The following is a 15,909-nucleotide window of genomic DNA, read 5'->3' as shown; positions in this document are numbered from 1 at the left end:
CACGAGTGTGCTTCCTTACCCCAGTTATGAAACATTCAGAGAGCACTTCTCACAGTTTTCCAGTAAACTCCCACTTGCACCCGTTTGTTAATTAAACCAGATGAAAATTGCACAGCCCCGCCTTTGAATGAGGATCTTTTGTGAGCACAAAACAGTTTTATTCCATTTTACTTGAAAAACAGCCTCCATCACTCGGCTCCTCCCTGGCAGCGGATCCAATCTCCCCTGTGTTCCTTTACAGAGAAGCGCCGCGACAGAAGAGGGAACGCAGGCGGGTGGCGTCAGTGCAGCAAAGCCGCGAAAGCTGCCGTGCTCAGCGCTGCCCTTGCTGGCGCCCAGCACGAAGGCCAGGCCTGCTGCTCACCGAACACGTGGACGGTGGTGGTGCTGTTGCTGGTGCCCGCCACGCTGCTGGCCATGCAGGTGTAATCCCCCCCGTCCTGCAGCCGAACCCGCTCCAGGTGCAGGCTCCCGTCGCTGCGCACGCTCACGTACGGATTGGGAACCAGCTGCCAAAGGAGAGACGGAGCCTTTCACTGGGAAAATACTCACAACGTTCGCTTTGGGGTGCGGTGTGGCTTTACTTGACCATGGCACACTGTTAAAAATTATGCGTTCCTGGAGAGCTTTACTAGAGCTTTTCCTACTTTCCATCTTTCGTACAAAGCTAATTTTACATAAGAGTTTTAGCAGCACCTCGTATTTACTGCTGGAGCGAGAGTAAGAACTGCAAGAGCCGCTCTGCTCTGCCACAGCACATCCCGTGCTGCAACTCCTGCTTTTAATGAAGCAAACCCAAATCCAGGGCAATTATTTCACTGTATTTTTATTGGTTATTCCAGTAATTGGTAAGTGCAATGACTTGTTTTTCTTCTACAAGTAGACTATTTTCCTTTACAGTTACCAAAACCTTCTGACTTCCATATCCATCAAACAGATCAGCTCTGAAGCAAACCATTGTGAAAGAGAATTTTACTTTCACCAAGGAGTAACTCATGAAGAGTTATATATCCTACAGCAACATCAAACACGCTGAGCTTGGCAGCACAGCCCTCCCTCATAAAGGGTTGTTAGAAAGCAAATCTGTTCCAGTCACACTCAGAAGCAGCTGAATTCTTCTCTAAATATAACTTACTCCAACACTTTCCTTGGAGCACAGCTTTTCCCAGCAGTTTACAATGACAGGAAACCAGCACTACTAGAGAGAGGAATTAGCAGCTCAACAAGGAGGATCCTGCCAGTATTTCTCACAGAGCTTACAGCCTGTGCTCTTTGCACAGCCTAAGGAAAAGCCAGTGATTCCTAGACACATCTAAGCTGAGCAGGAAACCTGAACAAGCATCAAGTAGTACCAGGTTCTGCTTTGTGACAATAAATTAGGCATTTTGCTACAGTATTTTAATTCCAGTTGGGCAGAAAGGGTCTTAGTGAGGAATTAGCAACAAAGATAAAAAGCGACTTCATAGGGTAAAGTCAGAAATTTTCATTCACACAACCAACTCAGGTGTGGTGCATACAGCACCCTTCTAGAACCTCCGAGTGGTCTGGGTTAGAAGGGGACATAAAGATCATCTAGTTGTGTCTGCAGGAGGTATAAGTTGGCCATGGTATGATCCCATGGGATTCATTCATTCATGCTCTGAGTAGAGCACCACCAGGAAAGGAGGATATGGAACAGGGATACTGGTATTTACCTCAGCCCATCAGCAACAGGAAAAGGTAAGACATTAAAACATCCTAAATCTACAGAAATTTTCTGGTACCTTTATTCTAAAAAACCCACTTTTGTCATTTGAGTAGGTATATTCCACTAGCATTGCCATATTCAGAGTCCAAGGCTGAAATTCACAAGCTACAAAAATGCATAAAACTCCTTTGAAAGCAAGCAAAATAGAAGATAAAAGGATAATTCACAAATACTTTGGTTCCAAGTTATTTTCGAGACCTCCACATCCCCCACTGCCATCTTCTATTCCCTCATCTGTTCTAATCAGGGTCAGAAGTTTCCTGGCACGGGCAGTGATCACATTAACTTTTGTAAATTAAAACAAGCTGTTATCATGCCTTGAGATGTCAGTTGTAGCTTTCCTCTGCCAATAAATCTCACAGGAAACAAAGCAGTCTTACCACCACATTGTTTTTAATCCACCTCCTGTCTGGAATGGGGTTCCCAGCGAGCAGAACACAAGGCAAAGTGAGCTGCTGGCCCTCAATGACATTGGCTGTGGCAGGACTTGCTCCAATCAGAGGAGTGACTTGAACAAAAGGAAGAACAAGAAGAAATTACTAGGAATTTTTATATATTCATGGAAAGTACTAAGTTAAATTATTATTAAATAGAAGACATGAAAAAAAGAAAAACAAATGTAGGGGTGGGATAGCACAGGAGGCATGGAAAGCTGGGGAAATACATGAACAATGATCCTTAGCCTAAGGAATGGCAGCAAATGGAAGATGCTGTCCAGCTGAAACTGGACCCAATCAAGGGTTTCTCTGGGAACTCACGGCCCCCTGGCACCATGTTGACGTTTCATTTTTCCTTACTTGGGCAAAATACCGAAGAACAGAAGTAGTAGGTTTGGAGAGGACAAAAAGTAAATTGTAATTTCCAGTGGGCATAAAATTGTGAAGGATCAGAAGCGAAGTCACAGCCCAGCAGAAAATCTGCACATTCTGTGAAAAGCCCATGCCTGGGCACAAGGCTGAGAAATTAAGCACTGAGCATTAAATAATACTTTTAAACAGGTGAAACCATGTCTATCAAACACTACCAGTTATTACTGCTCTTGCAGTAAGTTTGAAGTTAACAAATGGTTTCTTTGATGGCAGAGAGGCTCTGTTCTCACCCTCATGTAAATGTACACATTCCATTGCACTAATTTTCCTTTAATTGTCAGATGTCAAACTGAGATAACAGCATGGATATTTGAAAGAGAGTAGGGTTAGATGGATATTGGGAAGGAATTGTTCCCTGAGAGGGTGGTGATACCCTGGCACAGGGTGCCCAGAGAAGCTGTGGCTGCCCCTGGATCCCTGGAAGTGTCCAAGGCCAGGCTGGATGGGGCTTGGAGCAAGCTGGGCTAGTGGAAGGTGTCCCTGCCCATGGCAGGGGGTGGGACTGGATGGGCTGTAAGGTCCCTTCCAAACCAAACCATTGTGGGATTCTATGGTCAAGGTAAGACATTTATTGCCTTCTTGCATCACTAAGATTCCTTCCCACCTATCTCAGTACTGACAAAACCATGTTAATTGCTGCCTTTTTTTTTTTTTTTTAATTAATTAAATGGCAGGAACCCCATCATTAGCATTCATCATTATGGTCATTTTTGATTCCTCAATAAATTTACTTAGGAATAAGAAAAAAAAAACAGGATAAACCACTTCTTTAAGATCCAAGCTAAAAGTGCAGGTGGAACTAATTCCAGTTAGTGCAGCCAGTCAAAAAAATATTCTAACAAGCAAAATCCACTGAAATAAATTACAATATTCCACGTCACTGTTTCCTTTGTATGGATGATACATAAATACAACACACAGGTCAGCACATATGGACATAACCCTCAGGCATCCTGTGTGCTGCCCAAACACCAACAGCTCCCACTGCCATGCACTGCTCTTACCCAGTCCTGTCACCGTGACTGTGGCTGGACGGGACTGAATCCTTCCAAACTGGTTCTCAGCCTCACAGACATAAGTCCCCTCATCGCTGACCCACAGATCTACAGGGGGAGAAGAGAGCTGACTGCAGCATTTGAAATGAAATGATACATGGGCAGTTTGCTCCTCCCTCTCCACATGGACACTGCGTCCTTGTCTCTCCCACCTTCAAACACTCAGCTTGAAACAGAGTATTCCTTTCCACCAGTCACCAAGTACAGAAGCAATGAAAATATAAAGAGAAATTAAAAGTCAACTAAGAAAACAGAATAATATCGCTTAGCATAAGAGTGACTGAAATGCTCCAAAATAATCAACATCACAAACCACTTACAAAGTTTTTGATTATTACCCAAATTAGGACAGATCTAAAACACTGAGTTTGGAACCAATTCTCTGCTTAAAAAAAAAAAAAAAAAAAAAAAAACCAAAAAAAAAAAAAAAAAAAAACAAAAAAAACCCCCACACAAAAAAATAACCACCCCACCAAAAATGAAAATTCATGGCTTCTCATGGCTTCTCAGAATCAGAGACCATAGCCCATGTGTATTTGAACAAAGATATAATAATTTGCATGAAGAAGAGTGAAGCCAGTGACCAAACACAACTGAATTCTCAAGCTCATAGCAAAATTAACTGCATGTCTGTATCACCAACACAATCTGTGATAAAAATCCAGTCTTTTTACATAATTAATTTAATAGAGTCACGTAGTAACCCAAATGCTTTACAAATGCCCAAGCTCCTTGTGGAATTCTGTTCTTTGAAGGTTGTGTCTACCTACTCTGGATGGCCAGAGCGCCTGTCCTGAGCTGGCTGCTGGAGCTGAGTGCGAAGGGCCGGGAGAAGAGGGGAGCCCCATCCAGCCTCCTCCACGTGACCCTGGGCTCAGGGTAGCCCTGCACGTAGCACAGAAGCGTCACATTGGAGCCCAGATCCGCGGATTCGTCACCTGGCTCCTGTGTGAAAACGGGGGGAGCTGGGGAGAGAGCACACACAGAAAGTGAGCATTGTAACACAGCAATCCCGTTCTCTAACGCCAGCAATGACCTCAGTTTATGTCCCACTGTGAGCAGGTTTTCTTCTAACGTTCCCAACTCTAGAAACACCTTAAGTATCAGTGCTGCTAAATTCCTTGCCTTCTGCAAACAACGCCATTCATTCAGAAAGAGATGTGCCTGACAGGAACATTTAATAAGATGGAATGTGTCAGGCCGCAGTCAGATGGAAAGAATTAGGAAGAGGAGAGGAATGCCTAAATCACAATAACCTCACACAGTAATGCAAGTTTGTGTAATTAATTCTCTTTTTGAGAATTTTATTAGGTTGAGGTTTGAACAGCTTCCTCATCCTGTGCCTCTCTCCCTCCCCATAACTTCTATACTTTGCAAAAGAAGTAAGACTGGACTGGAAACAGATGGGCTTTAAGGTCCCTTCCAACCCAAACCATTCAGTGATTCCAAGCTGGAGTCCAACTGGGACAAGAAAACTGCTTAGCCAACACCACCAAAAGGTGCTCCCAGCACACACAGAGATCTGTTAGAAAGGTTCAGGGAGCCAAGGCACCACTCCCCTGACCAGTATAGAAACTCTGCAATCTGAGTGCGCCCCATGCAGGTTTTAACTACTTACAGCCAACATCCAGATTTATCTTGCCAGCAGCTCTCCCTGCCTCGTTGGTGGCCACGCACGTGTAGTCACCGGCATCCAGGTCTTGTGTTTCCTGGATCTTCAAAAGACCCCGGTGAATATCAATAATGAGAAATGCTGATGCCCTCAACTCTAAATCACCTAAGTCCAGATAGAAAAAGGCAATATAAGTGTTTATATCAAATATATTTATCAAAATTATCCCAAAAAAACAGTATCCAAGTTTGAGTTAGTTCACAATGTAGCTGTATGAATTCAGCAGATGAGAGCTCTGACTCCCACTCAGCTGAGAGGAAAAGTTCATTACTACATCAAATACATCCTTTTTAATTTATTGATTCCACAAGTCCAACACAAACCCAAGTACCTTTCAGCAGAGATCAGTATTAGGACAGTGTGTCAGCCTGTATTTCTCCTTCCCTAATTAGAGGCTACATGAAAACAGAACAATAAAGGCTACAGAAAAATGTTTTGTGATTTTTGTAGCATACGGCTAAACATTTTCTGAAAGAACACACCTTATTTAAGCAGGCAGAAGGTTTAGCTTTGTTTTACTATTATTATTAATTATGCTACAGTGTGTTAATTCACCATATTTAAATAGAAGCAGGAATTTATGCCCTGGAGATCAATGCCACTTCTTCTAGATTTAGAGAATTTCACAGGTCTGCCACTGGCTGAGTACAACATAATGCTCTTGAAAGAAATGAAGGCACTTTCAGATCACTGTTCTAAATACTGCTGCTAAATAAATGACTCAATCATCAAGCAATGAGCACACCTTTAAACCATTTCACTTGAGGGGGTGGGATTCCAGTTGTTTTACACTCCATAACAGTCGTGTCTCCAAGACCAACCAGAATTTCACTCTGAACTACGGTCAATGTTGGGGCCTCTAAATAGAAACAAGACAGAAAAAAAATGAGCTCTTCACCCAAAGCATAGGTAATTTTTAAGATATAAACCATGAAACACTCTGATTTTCTCTTGTTATATGGAAGAATGCTTACAGTAAAAGTCAAACAGACTTAGAAGTCAAAGATAAATGCTGGGAGACAAAGAGAAGTAAAGCTTGGTCCAGAGCATCAGAATCACATGCAGAATGTACAAGAAATATAAGGACAAAATCAGAAAAAGTACAAAATTAAGTACAATCAGAAAGCACAAACATGAAGAGTCACTCTCCTCCAGCTGGTTGATCACGAAACAGTTTAATACTCTGCTATCAATATTTTAACACAGTATTTTGATACAGAAACAAAATCAGGTTTCCCAGCCTATCCCATAGTAAGACCCTATTTTAGGATTTTTTTTAACCTAAAAAAGGTTTTTTAATCTAAAAAGCTTTCTTTTTAGAAAGAGCATCAAGCTCCAAATACTACCTAACAATACTACTCAGGTTTGAACAGGAAACAAAAGGGACATTTGTGAGCTGTTCAACATATTTTCTGAGGTTTTTGAAATTTCTTGCAGTATGTTCTGCAGGGTTCAAATTTTAAGAGTTCCTCCTCCCTGATGATGAATTAGTTTATTTTTTAAATTTCACTGCATGGTTTTTTTGCTTACCAATGTACGTGAGGGTGGATGTCTGTTTCTCAGTCCCAGCTGAGTTACTTGCCAAACAACCATAAATTCCTGCATCTCTGGGAATTGCCTTTCTTATGATTAAGGTGCCTTCTGGGGTCATTCTGTACCTGGGAACACATACAGGACCAAGTAAAATGATTAGAAAGAATGATGGTTATATCCACACTCCAAGCAGCCATGGTAGCATGAACAGATGGTCTATAAATAGGTGTTTCTAGAGTTTTTTCCTCTTGAAAAACACTATTAGTACTTTTATATCTAGCACTGCATTTGTAAAAAATACATAAATTAATCCTGTAAAAAAAAAACAAGAAAAGAAAACTGAAGTGTTTCTCTGTTAGAGATGAGGTAATTGCAATTAAAGAGTTATTGAAGTAAAGACTGAGGTACTATTTCCAAAACTCACAGACTCCTGTTGAAGCAGGAGAATTATTTTGGCACTATTCAAACTTTCTTTCTCACATGTGATATTAAAATAAATGGAGACAACGTCAAGTCCCACCTGCTGGAGCCAATTATAAACATATCGTTGAGCATCCACACAACTGTTGGCTTTGGGTAACCCGTGGCAGAACACCTGATGGACACTTCAGAACCTTCTGTAAAAGTCTGGTTCCTGGGTGAAATTACAAGCCTTGGAGGTTCTACCAAAAGAAATTAAAAACATCTTGTTAGAAAACACAGGTTATGATAAGAACTTCATTCCCATTTTCAAACAGCTCCATGGTGAGAAAGCAACCCATTGAAGGTCAGAGCCCATTTGTTTCCACTGGCACAGTCCATTAGTCTCAGACTAAACCACCTTTATAACAGGCATTAGGTGAGAATTCAGGTATTAGCGCTCCAGAGATGGGGTTAAAAAAGCAGCAACAGAGCCAATTTTGACAAACACCAGACAATGAGCAATGTGGAAGATATCTCTGCCCATGGCAGGGGTCAGAACAAAATGAGCTTTAAGGTCCCTTCCAACACACACCATTCTGTGATTCTGTGAAATTTATTCAGACTACTGGACACTGAAGCCCACAAACTTTCATGTGGGTCAATTGTCAGAATGCAACCTGAGGGATAAGAATGAAAGTCACAATATGTGTGCAGACACACAAGTGGAAGAGAAGTGAATCTGCATGTTAACAATTGTAAAGGATGCTATGGATTTCAGGAGTGTTTTCACTAGAAACACAACTGTGAACTCAATAGAATTCATTGATTTTGAACCCAGAGAGGTTGTGGACTCCCCATCCCTCAAAGTGTCCAAGGCCAGCTTGGACAGGGCTTGGAGCAACTTGGGATAGTGTAAAGTGACCCTGCCCACAGCAGAGGGTGGCAGTGAATGGGCTTTAAGGTGTCTCCAACACAAACCATTATGCGATTCCATAATCCTCAGATGGATTTTCTCAGTAAAAAATAACCACCAAAGCAGTTCACTTGGGCAACAGACACTTTCTATGGTATGCATGACTTTGTCTTACAGAGAGTGGCAGGGAGATCCACACCCATGGATAAAAAGTTAGTTGAGATGTGAAACTGGCTACTATGAAATAAGTAGTACCAATCTTCATGTTTGCAGCTTTGCCTTTTTCTCACCACTCTGTATTGATATGAATTCCTGGAAAAACCCAGGACAAAAGCCTAAACCCAACTCTCCTGTTCATGAGAGTCCAAGAAGCTGTACACGTGAACACAGAAGTACCTCACATCTAGGGCTGCTCTGCACAGCCCTTCTTTCTCGGCTCCAGTGGAAATTACCACATCTCACCGGCCCAGGTGACACTTGACACATTTCAGTGGCTGCTAAGGAACAGTGTGTGTAAGAGCCAGCACAGAGCACAAGTGGGCAGGAAGGGGCCAAAAATTACTCCATGTTACAGGACTGTCTCCAAGTGATTCATGATGTGTACAGCTGGCTCAACTATTTTTATCTGGTTTGAAATCCTGCCAAGAGATGCTGGGGATAATTCTGCATGCTCTGGTCACAGGAAGGTCTCCTCTCCTGCTTGGATTAGGAAACTGGGTCTGATGGCAATTACACATCATGCTTTGGCAACACACTATTGTCCATGCCAGTATATTCACATGATATTATTACGTGAGTAGAAGATGAAAGAAATTTTAACTTATATTTGTAATAAAATTATTAGAAAAAAGTCAATATATACAGCTGTAATAATCAAGATATTGACTAAAATCAGTGAAGCCCCATTTGCCACCAATTAACCATCTTGTTTTCTTGCCCAAATGCCAGGGACCAGGCAGGCACACAAAAAGGGCTTTAGCATATGTCAGGTCCATTTAATTTCCTTTGCTTTGTTCTCTGTATCTCAGAGGTGAAGATTTGTAGGTGAAATGAGAACAACAAGCTCCTTACAGCGTCCATCTCATTCAAGGCTGCACAATGAAACCTTTTAAACAACACAGATCACGGGTAAAGCTTCTCAAGAGACGACACCCGCAGAGCTGCCTCCAGCTCTGGGCCTCCAACATCAGAAGGATGTGGAGCTGATGGAGTGAGTCCAGAGGAGGCCATGGAGATGCTACCAGGGATGGAGCCCCCCTGCAATGGAGACAGGCTGGGAGAGCTGGGAGTGTTCACTTGGAGAAGAAAAGGCTCCAGGGAGACCTTGAGCCCCTTCCAGTGCCTAAAGTGGTTCCAGGAGAGCTGCAAAGGGACTTGGGACAAGGGCCTGGAGGGACAGGAAAAAAGGGTAATGGCTTCCCACTGCCAGAGGGCAGGGTCAGATAGGATACTGGGAAGGAATTCTTCCCTGTGAGGGTGGAGAGGCCCTGGCACAGGGTGTCCAGAGAAGTTGTGGCTAGCCCTGGATCCCTGGAAGTGTCCAAGGCCAGGCTGGACGGGGCTTGGAGCAACCTAGGCTAGTGGAAGGTGTCGCTGCCCATGGAATGAGATGTGCTTTATGGTCCATTCTAGGATACTATGAATTAATATTCAATTCAATTGTATGTTTTTATTCACAAGCCAAATTAAAGATGTGCAGAAGAAAAGCTGCACACGAACAGAAAAGCTGTGACAAAGGTTCCTGTTTGTACAGCCATCTGAGACCAGAGTTGCACAGCGTAAAGACCGATCAAAACATTCAAGAGGGATAAACAAAAGCCTTTAGCATCAATCAGCCAGACATCTTGCATTTAATTAACTTTAAATTTGAAATAGCAACTGAAGCAGTAACACTTCTGTTTTACACCATTCCCCATTTTCATAGTGTTTAAAGATTGCAGAGCAGCATAACCAGTTCCTCTCTGCCCATTATCACAGTGTGTATCCACAGACCTAAGTGAGGAATATTCACACCATCAGTTAAGAGAGATATCTGAAAGACCAGGATATTTATTTCTGTATTGTATCTTTCCAGAGAAAAGAGCAGAAAAAATTTAGAGTTATGCCAAGAAGGTAATTTTCTTTGCATCCATCTGGGCAGTCTCTTCCCTGGAATTCTTCCAGATATTAGTACATTCATACTGAAAGCCCCACTGTGTTCATCTTGCCCTGGTTTCTGCTCCTGCCTGGGATGTACTTGAGTATCAGCGTTGTTTTGCTGAGGCAAGTCACACATGCTGTCTCCTGGGCTATCTTTTTTATTTTCAGCTGTATTCAAGTTTGGGGCACTGGGAAGTGCCCCCAGCAGTCCCCAAGGCAGCACAAGGACCCACTTTCCCCCACTGCACATCTAAGGCAGAGAGCAGGACAGCACTCCTGTCAACCCTTGGCTTGGCCAAACAGCACTTGCACAACACTTACTACAGCAATGACAATTCTTCAATGCCCAAAGGCAAACAGATGCTTGATTTCTCACGTGGACAGAGAGAACACATAATAAATCTGCTTATTTTCTGTAGGTGTGGCTGGATACTGCATTGTTTAACAGTGCTCCCTGCAAGCAGGTGCTCAAAGTACTTTTCAGCTATGATGGTGATACCAGACAGGCACTTGAACATTTTTAAATAATAAGGTGAAGGAAACCCACCATGGTGTGGACAGAACAGTAACTACAGCATGTGTTATTTTATTCCATCTATACGTTCAGATAAAAAGATGCACCTGAGCAGGACGCTGATTTCACTGCTTGTTAAGCCAATGCTGGAATTCATCACATGCCCAGATTACTAACTCAAAACATCTCTACTAATCCCAACCTAAACACAAGCCAAAGTCCCTCCCCATTACACAGCTGTGTTGTAGAGGGAAAAGAAAGTTGCAACAATCAAGATAATCCCTTCTTTGTCTGCCCCTACACCAGAACACATGAAAAACCAAGATTACCATAAAATCACATTTAGCACAACACAAATTTCTGGCGATTAATGCTGTAGTTGAAATTCTTCAAGGGGAAGGAAACGAAAAAGCTGCCACAAACTGATCTCTTCACCATGCACATTGTTTTAATTTTAAAAAAGCTCCCAAATTCCTATATTCCCCCCCTCAAATCAATATTGCTGAGATATATATGAAAACACCACAAACAAAACATCAAGCTTCCACCATATGCTATATTAGTTGAGCCTAAAAAATATGCAAATAGCAAACTCATATTTCCCCTACCAGGCTGTAACAAAGCCAGAAAGCAAAGGTTTAAATGTTCATGGAATTTCAGTCATCAGTGAGATACATTGAAAAATACATAGGATCACCAATGTTTCACACTCCTGGCCAATCTTCAGCCTCACACAGCTGCAATATACTACTCTAGGCACCTGAAAAAGTAAGGAATCCCCTCATAAATTCATTCATGTTTCCATACAAGACCAATCTGATAGAAGGACTTGAGCACCTCACAGTACCTAGCCACTATTTCACAACTCCAAATTTGGGCACATACTTTTTCGTCCTAGCACTCAATGGGCATCAAGATGCCTTAGCATTTATCAAACTATTCTAGGACCTTAAAGAGTGCTCTGGGCAACATCCCCAGGCTACAGAGAAGCCCAAGTTTCACACAGGGCTGTTCCTTACCTGTGTCCCAGTCGTGGGGAGCAGTGAGAGGCTGGGGACAGTGTTGTCCTGAGCACAGAGCACACAACTGGGGCACAAAGTCAGCCCCACAAAGACTCCAGGCTGTATTTGCACAGCTGCTGGCACAGGAGTCGCATGAATGTTCCCTTTCAGAAACACCAGCATCAAACCCAACACTTTCAAAACAAGGGTTTACTACATCCCCCTTCAGCAGGAAAAGCAGATGCTGGGTTATTTTTAGAGCCACAAGCATTTATTCTCTGCCTTAACTCCCCTCTCCCAGAGAGAAAACGGGGATGAAAGCAGTGTTTATTCTCTGATGATCCGAAATTTAGAGATCTACATGGAGCTGGTCCAACAATAATAAAGGGCTTCAGGACGAATTTAACTTGACATTCTGAATTACTTACAACTACACAAAGCATGGACCCATCTCCATCAATTAACAAGATTTCAAATTCCCCTCTTTGGCATGTTAACAATGACAAGCCCATAAAGCTGTAGCTTTTACATCTGGCCACCCTTTACTATTTGCTGCCAAATAAAAACTGGTTTTGAAAACTACTCCAGGCCCTACCAAACACTGCAAGCTGTACATGACAATCACACACTGATTACCGCCAGAAATCTGATGGAAATCATTTTGCCCAGGCAAATTAAAATGATCACAAGTAATAGCACTTGCAAACCCTTCAGATACCATCCAGCTTCCGCAAGCAGCATTGGAAAGGCTGGCAGTAGGATTACTTTTTCCAAACAGAAGAGGCAGGCACTACTGCAGAAAGCTGAATTCAGCTGCAGCTTAGTGTTTCCTACATATTTTTTCTGTTCTAAGCATCCTTTACAAAAAATAACGCGACTCAGACTCTCAGCTTGGCCTGCCTGAACTGCCCAAAGGGTTCTCTCAAACCTGTTTGAAAGCTGTTAGCACTACCAGGACTAGCCAAAACATAATTCCCAACTATTTGATACAATCATTCTACATACATAAGTGATTTGAAACTCAATATTCTGTTGTGGCAGCAGTAAAACTTCTTCAGCTTTACTAGAAAAAAAAAAAAACACCAGAAGCAATTTGGTCCGTGTATTAAAGCTCTGAGCTACAGACATTAGCGAGGAAAACCTAAATCCCAGGAAGAGATGAATGAGGCAGAGAGGCACTTCTCTTGATGCCTTTGACATGCTTGAATGAGGGTCTTGATGGAAAAAATCCATACAATTCAAAACTAGGTTTTCCAAATGCATGGGGGTGAGTTTTTTTCATTACGTTTTTCCTTTTAGCTTTTTTTAAAATTTAGGTTAGAGAAATCTAAGTTAGTTAGAAATTAGGTTATAACTCTGCTGTAGCAATCTAAGGGTAATTCAAACAGATATTGAAAAAACACACTTCACTCTTCTATATTTTGTACTAGGCCCTACACAAGTGGTTCCACATCTACTTATTCTACCTTGGTAACCAATATAGGAAAAACAACATCCCTTTCGTAAGTGTTACAATTCCACTTTTGACCTCTGTTTTGGAGCACCTTAGATCAAGCTATTCATTCAAAATTTCTTTTTTCAATAAATCTAAGTTTTCCATTAGCTAACAAATTATTAGAATTAGAGCAGAAAAGTAAATTAATGAAGGTACCCCCTCTGCACAGAACATGGCCCAGCAGCATTGCAAGCAGAAATATGTTGGAACACCTACAAGTGAGAGAATCATTTTCTTTCTGTAAGATTTTGAGTTCTGTCTCTACTTACCCATAGACAGGTATGAAAGAACCAAGGTTCAAACCTCCACACAATCAAGACAAATAGAAAAAAAAAACATCCTGCAGTACTTCAAAATATTTGCTCCAATACCAATTGTTGCGTTTATAAATTTTTCTTTTTTTTCTTATAAATTTGTTCCTGGTATACAGCCAAAGCCCAGACCTACATTCACTTGGTCTCACTCAGTAGAAGGGAATACAGATGACCTTGCCCCTGGTGAGTAACAGTTGTGTTAATTACCCAATACAGCTGTATCCAACAAAGATAAGTGTGATGAAAGGGTGTGGGGCTAGCTCATGAAGGAAGAGGAACCCTGAGTAAGGGGGAAGAAGAGGATCATGAAAGAACCTGAGGAGAAAGAATCACTGCTGTGAGGTCAGTCTGGGTCTGCAGTCAGAGCCTGTTGTTGGAACCTGCAGTCACAGTCTAGCCAGGTAAAAGCCTGCAGTCACAGTCTAGCCAGGTAAAAGCCTGCAGTCAGAGTTTAGCAGGCAATAACCAGCAGTCAGAGGCTGCAAGGGAAACCTACAGCAGGAGCTCGCTGCAGCCAGGGTCAGTGAATGGCTGGAGTCAGGATGGCTGAGCTGTAAAGAGGAACAAACCAGGACCCTTTTCATGCTGTGATAAACAAGAAATCTGTGTCCCCGCTCATTTCTACCCTCTAGTGAGAGGGCTGCTGCAACATGATGCATGCTGTATCTTTTAGTTCTGACTGATTTTTCATTAAATCACACAATGGCTTGGGTTGGAAGGGATATTAAAGCTCCTCTCCCTGTCTGCCATGGGCTGGGACACCTTCCACTATCCCAGGTTACTCTGAGCTCTGTACAGCCTTAGACAATACCAGGGATGGGCCTGCCCAAGGTTGTGGGCAGCCTGCTCCAGCACGAGCCCTGCCAAATGAGCTGTGGGCATGGTATCCCGTCATTACCTTGGACAGTGAGGAATACAGAAGCCGTGGCAGATCCACCCTCGTTGGCAGCGGTGCAGCTGTAGCTGCCCGCGTCCGACAGCCGGGCTGGCCTCACCTCCAGGGACAGGTTAGCCAGGACACGGAGCCGCAGCGGATCCTGCAGGCGCGCATCGCGCCCGTGCCGCTGCCACGTCAGGTTGTAGTGCCCCGCGCTCAGCACCAGGCAGCTCAGCACCGCCGCGGCCCCGGGCACCACCGTCACATTGCTGGGCACCTGGAGCACGGGCGGGGGCTCTGCAGGAACAGAGAACAAAGGCGTGAGAGATGCGTGTTTGGCAAACTTTCAGCATTTGTGCATCCTTGATAAAAAACTTCAGGCACACTACAGAACAAAAAAAATTGTAATATTTTAATTATTTATCTAATAGATTAGGGGTTAAATATTAAATTTAATGAATTATTTAATATTTGGTTTCATGTCCCATTCTGAAGCCACGAACAGAACCCAGGGCAGCAGCCTCATTCTCCGATGCTGAGCTACCTGCCAGGAGCTCACATTGCAAGGACACAGCTGGTCTAGATCCAAACTACCACATCCTGTAGGATGAAAAATCATATCCTGTATGACAAGAGGCAGCTCTGTGTTCTTTGAGCACAGCCACAAGGGATCAGTGTCACAGCAACAAGAGGGAGACAGGACCACCACAGGCCTCTGAGTGTGATCTCTGCCCCACGTGTGACCCCACCTGGTGGCATCTGAGCTATGCAGTAGATTTTTACAGGTTGTGTATGGAAAAAAATATGTTAGTAGGAAATTCTTCCAGCAGCAACAACAGAACCAAGTTAACACCATTAGTGAGTTCTTTTCATGAGGGATTCTATATAGAAATGTGGAAGGAGAAAGCATCCATGCAAATCCTTATTTGATTAAGGACCTCTTGAAATATAGGAAAAGGGGAGGTAATAAACACAGTACACAGACAGACACACGGCCAACAGCCACTCCTCTTCATGCTGACTGAAGGGCACCCAAAGTTACCAGCATCACTGCACACAGGGGCCAGCCCAGGCTGTACAGCTGGTAAGGACACAAACACAACAAAGGTCCCTACTATGGTGGGGGTGAGGGGCAGCTGGTGAATTCATGCAGGAATATGCAGGGAAGTGAATCAGAGAGGAGAAAAGGGAAGAATAAGCAGGAAAGGGCATAAAAGGGGCCTGTCCCCTGTAAAGTACCACCACTCAGTGCCATGTCTGCCCCAGCCCTGGTCTGACCAGCGCAGCTTGTCCTCTCTCACTAGTAAATCCCTTCTTTAAGTCTCCAAGGCAACCTCAGTCCCTGTCCCTTCTCTGTATCCCTACAAATATTCAGTGT

General features: G+C 43.1%; 1 protein-coding gene across 1 annotated transcript in view; it reads right to left on the bottom strand.

Moving 5' to 3' along the window:
* Positions 1-15,909, bottom strand: part of HMCN1 (hemicentin 1) — a 166,877-nt gene that overhangs the window by 95,205 nt on the left and 55,763 nt on the right. The window contains exons 11-19 of the mRNA XM_040072701.1: positions 14,553-14,828; positions 7,397-7,538; positions 6,874-7,001; positions 6,089-6,202; positions 5,290-5,448; positions 4,442-4,636; positions 3,621-3,719; positions 2,128-2,255; positions 365-509 (exon numbers count right to left, since the gene is read on the bottom strand). Of these exons, the coding sequence (XP_039928635.1) occupies positions 365-509; positions 2,128-2,255; positions 3,621-3,719; positions 4,442-4,636; positions 5,290-5,448; positions 6,089-6,202; positions 6,874-7,001; positions 7,397-7,538; positions 14,553-14,828 (1,386 nt within the window). The remainder of the gene's footprint in view (positions 1-364; positions 510-2,127; positions 2,256-3,620; positions 3,720-4,441; positions 4,637-5,289; positions 5,449-6,088; positions 6,203-6,873; positions 7,002-7,396; positions 7,539-14,552; positions 14,829-15,909) is intronic.

Source organism: Hirundo rustica, chromosome 9 (genome assembly GCF_015227805.2).
Source record: "Hirundo rustica isolate bHirRus1 chromosome 9, bHirRus1.pri.v3, whole genome shotgun sequence".
NCBI lineage: Eukaryota > Metazoa > Chordata > Aves > Passeriformes > Hirundinidae > Hirundo > Hirundo rustica.
The sequence above is the reverse complement of the archived record's forward strand: the minus strand, read 5'-3'. Positions and strand labels throughout refer to the sequence as shown.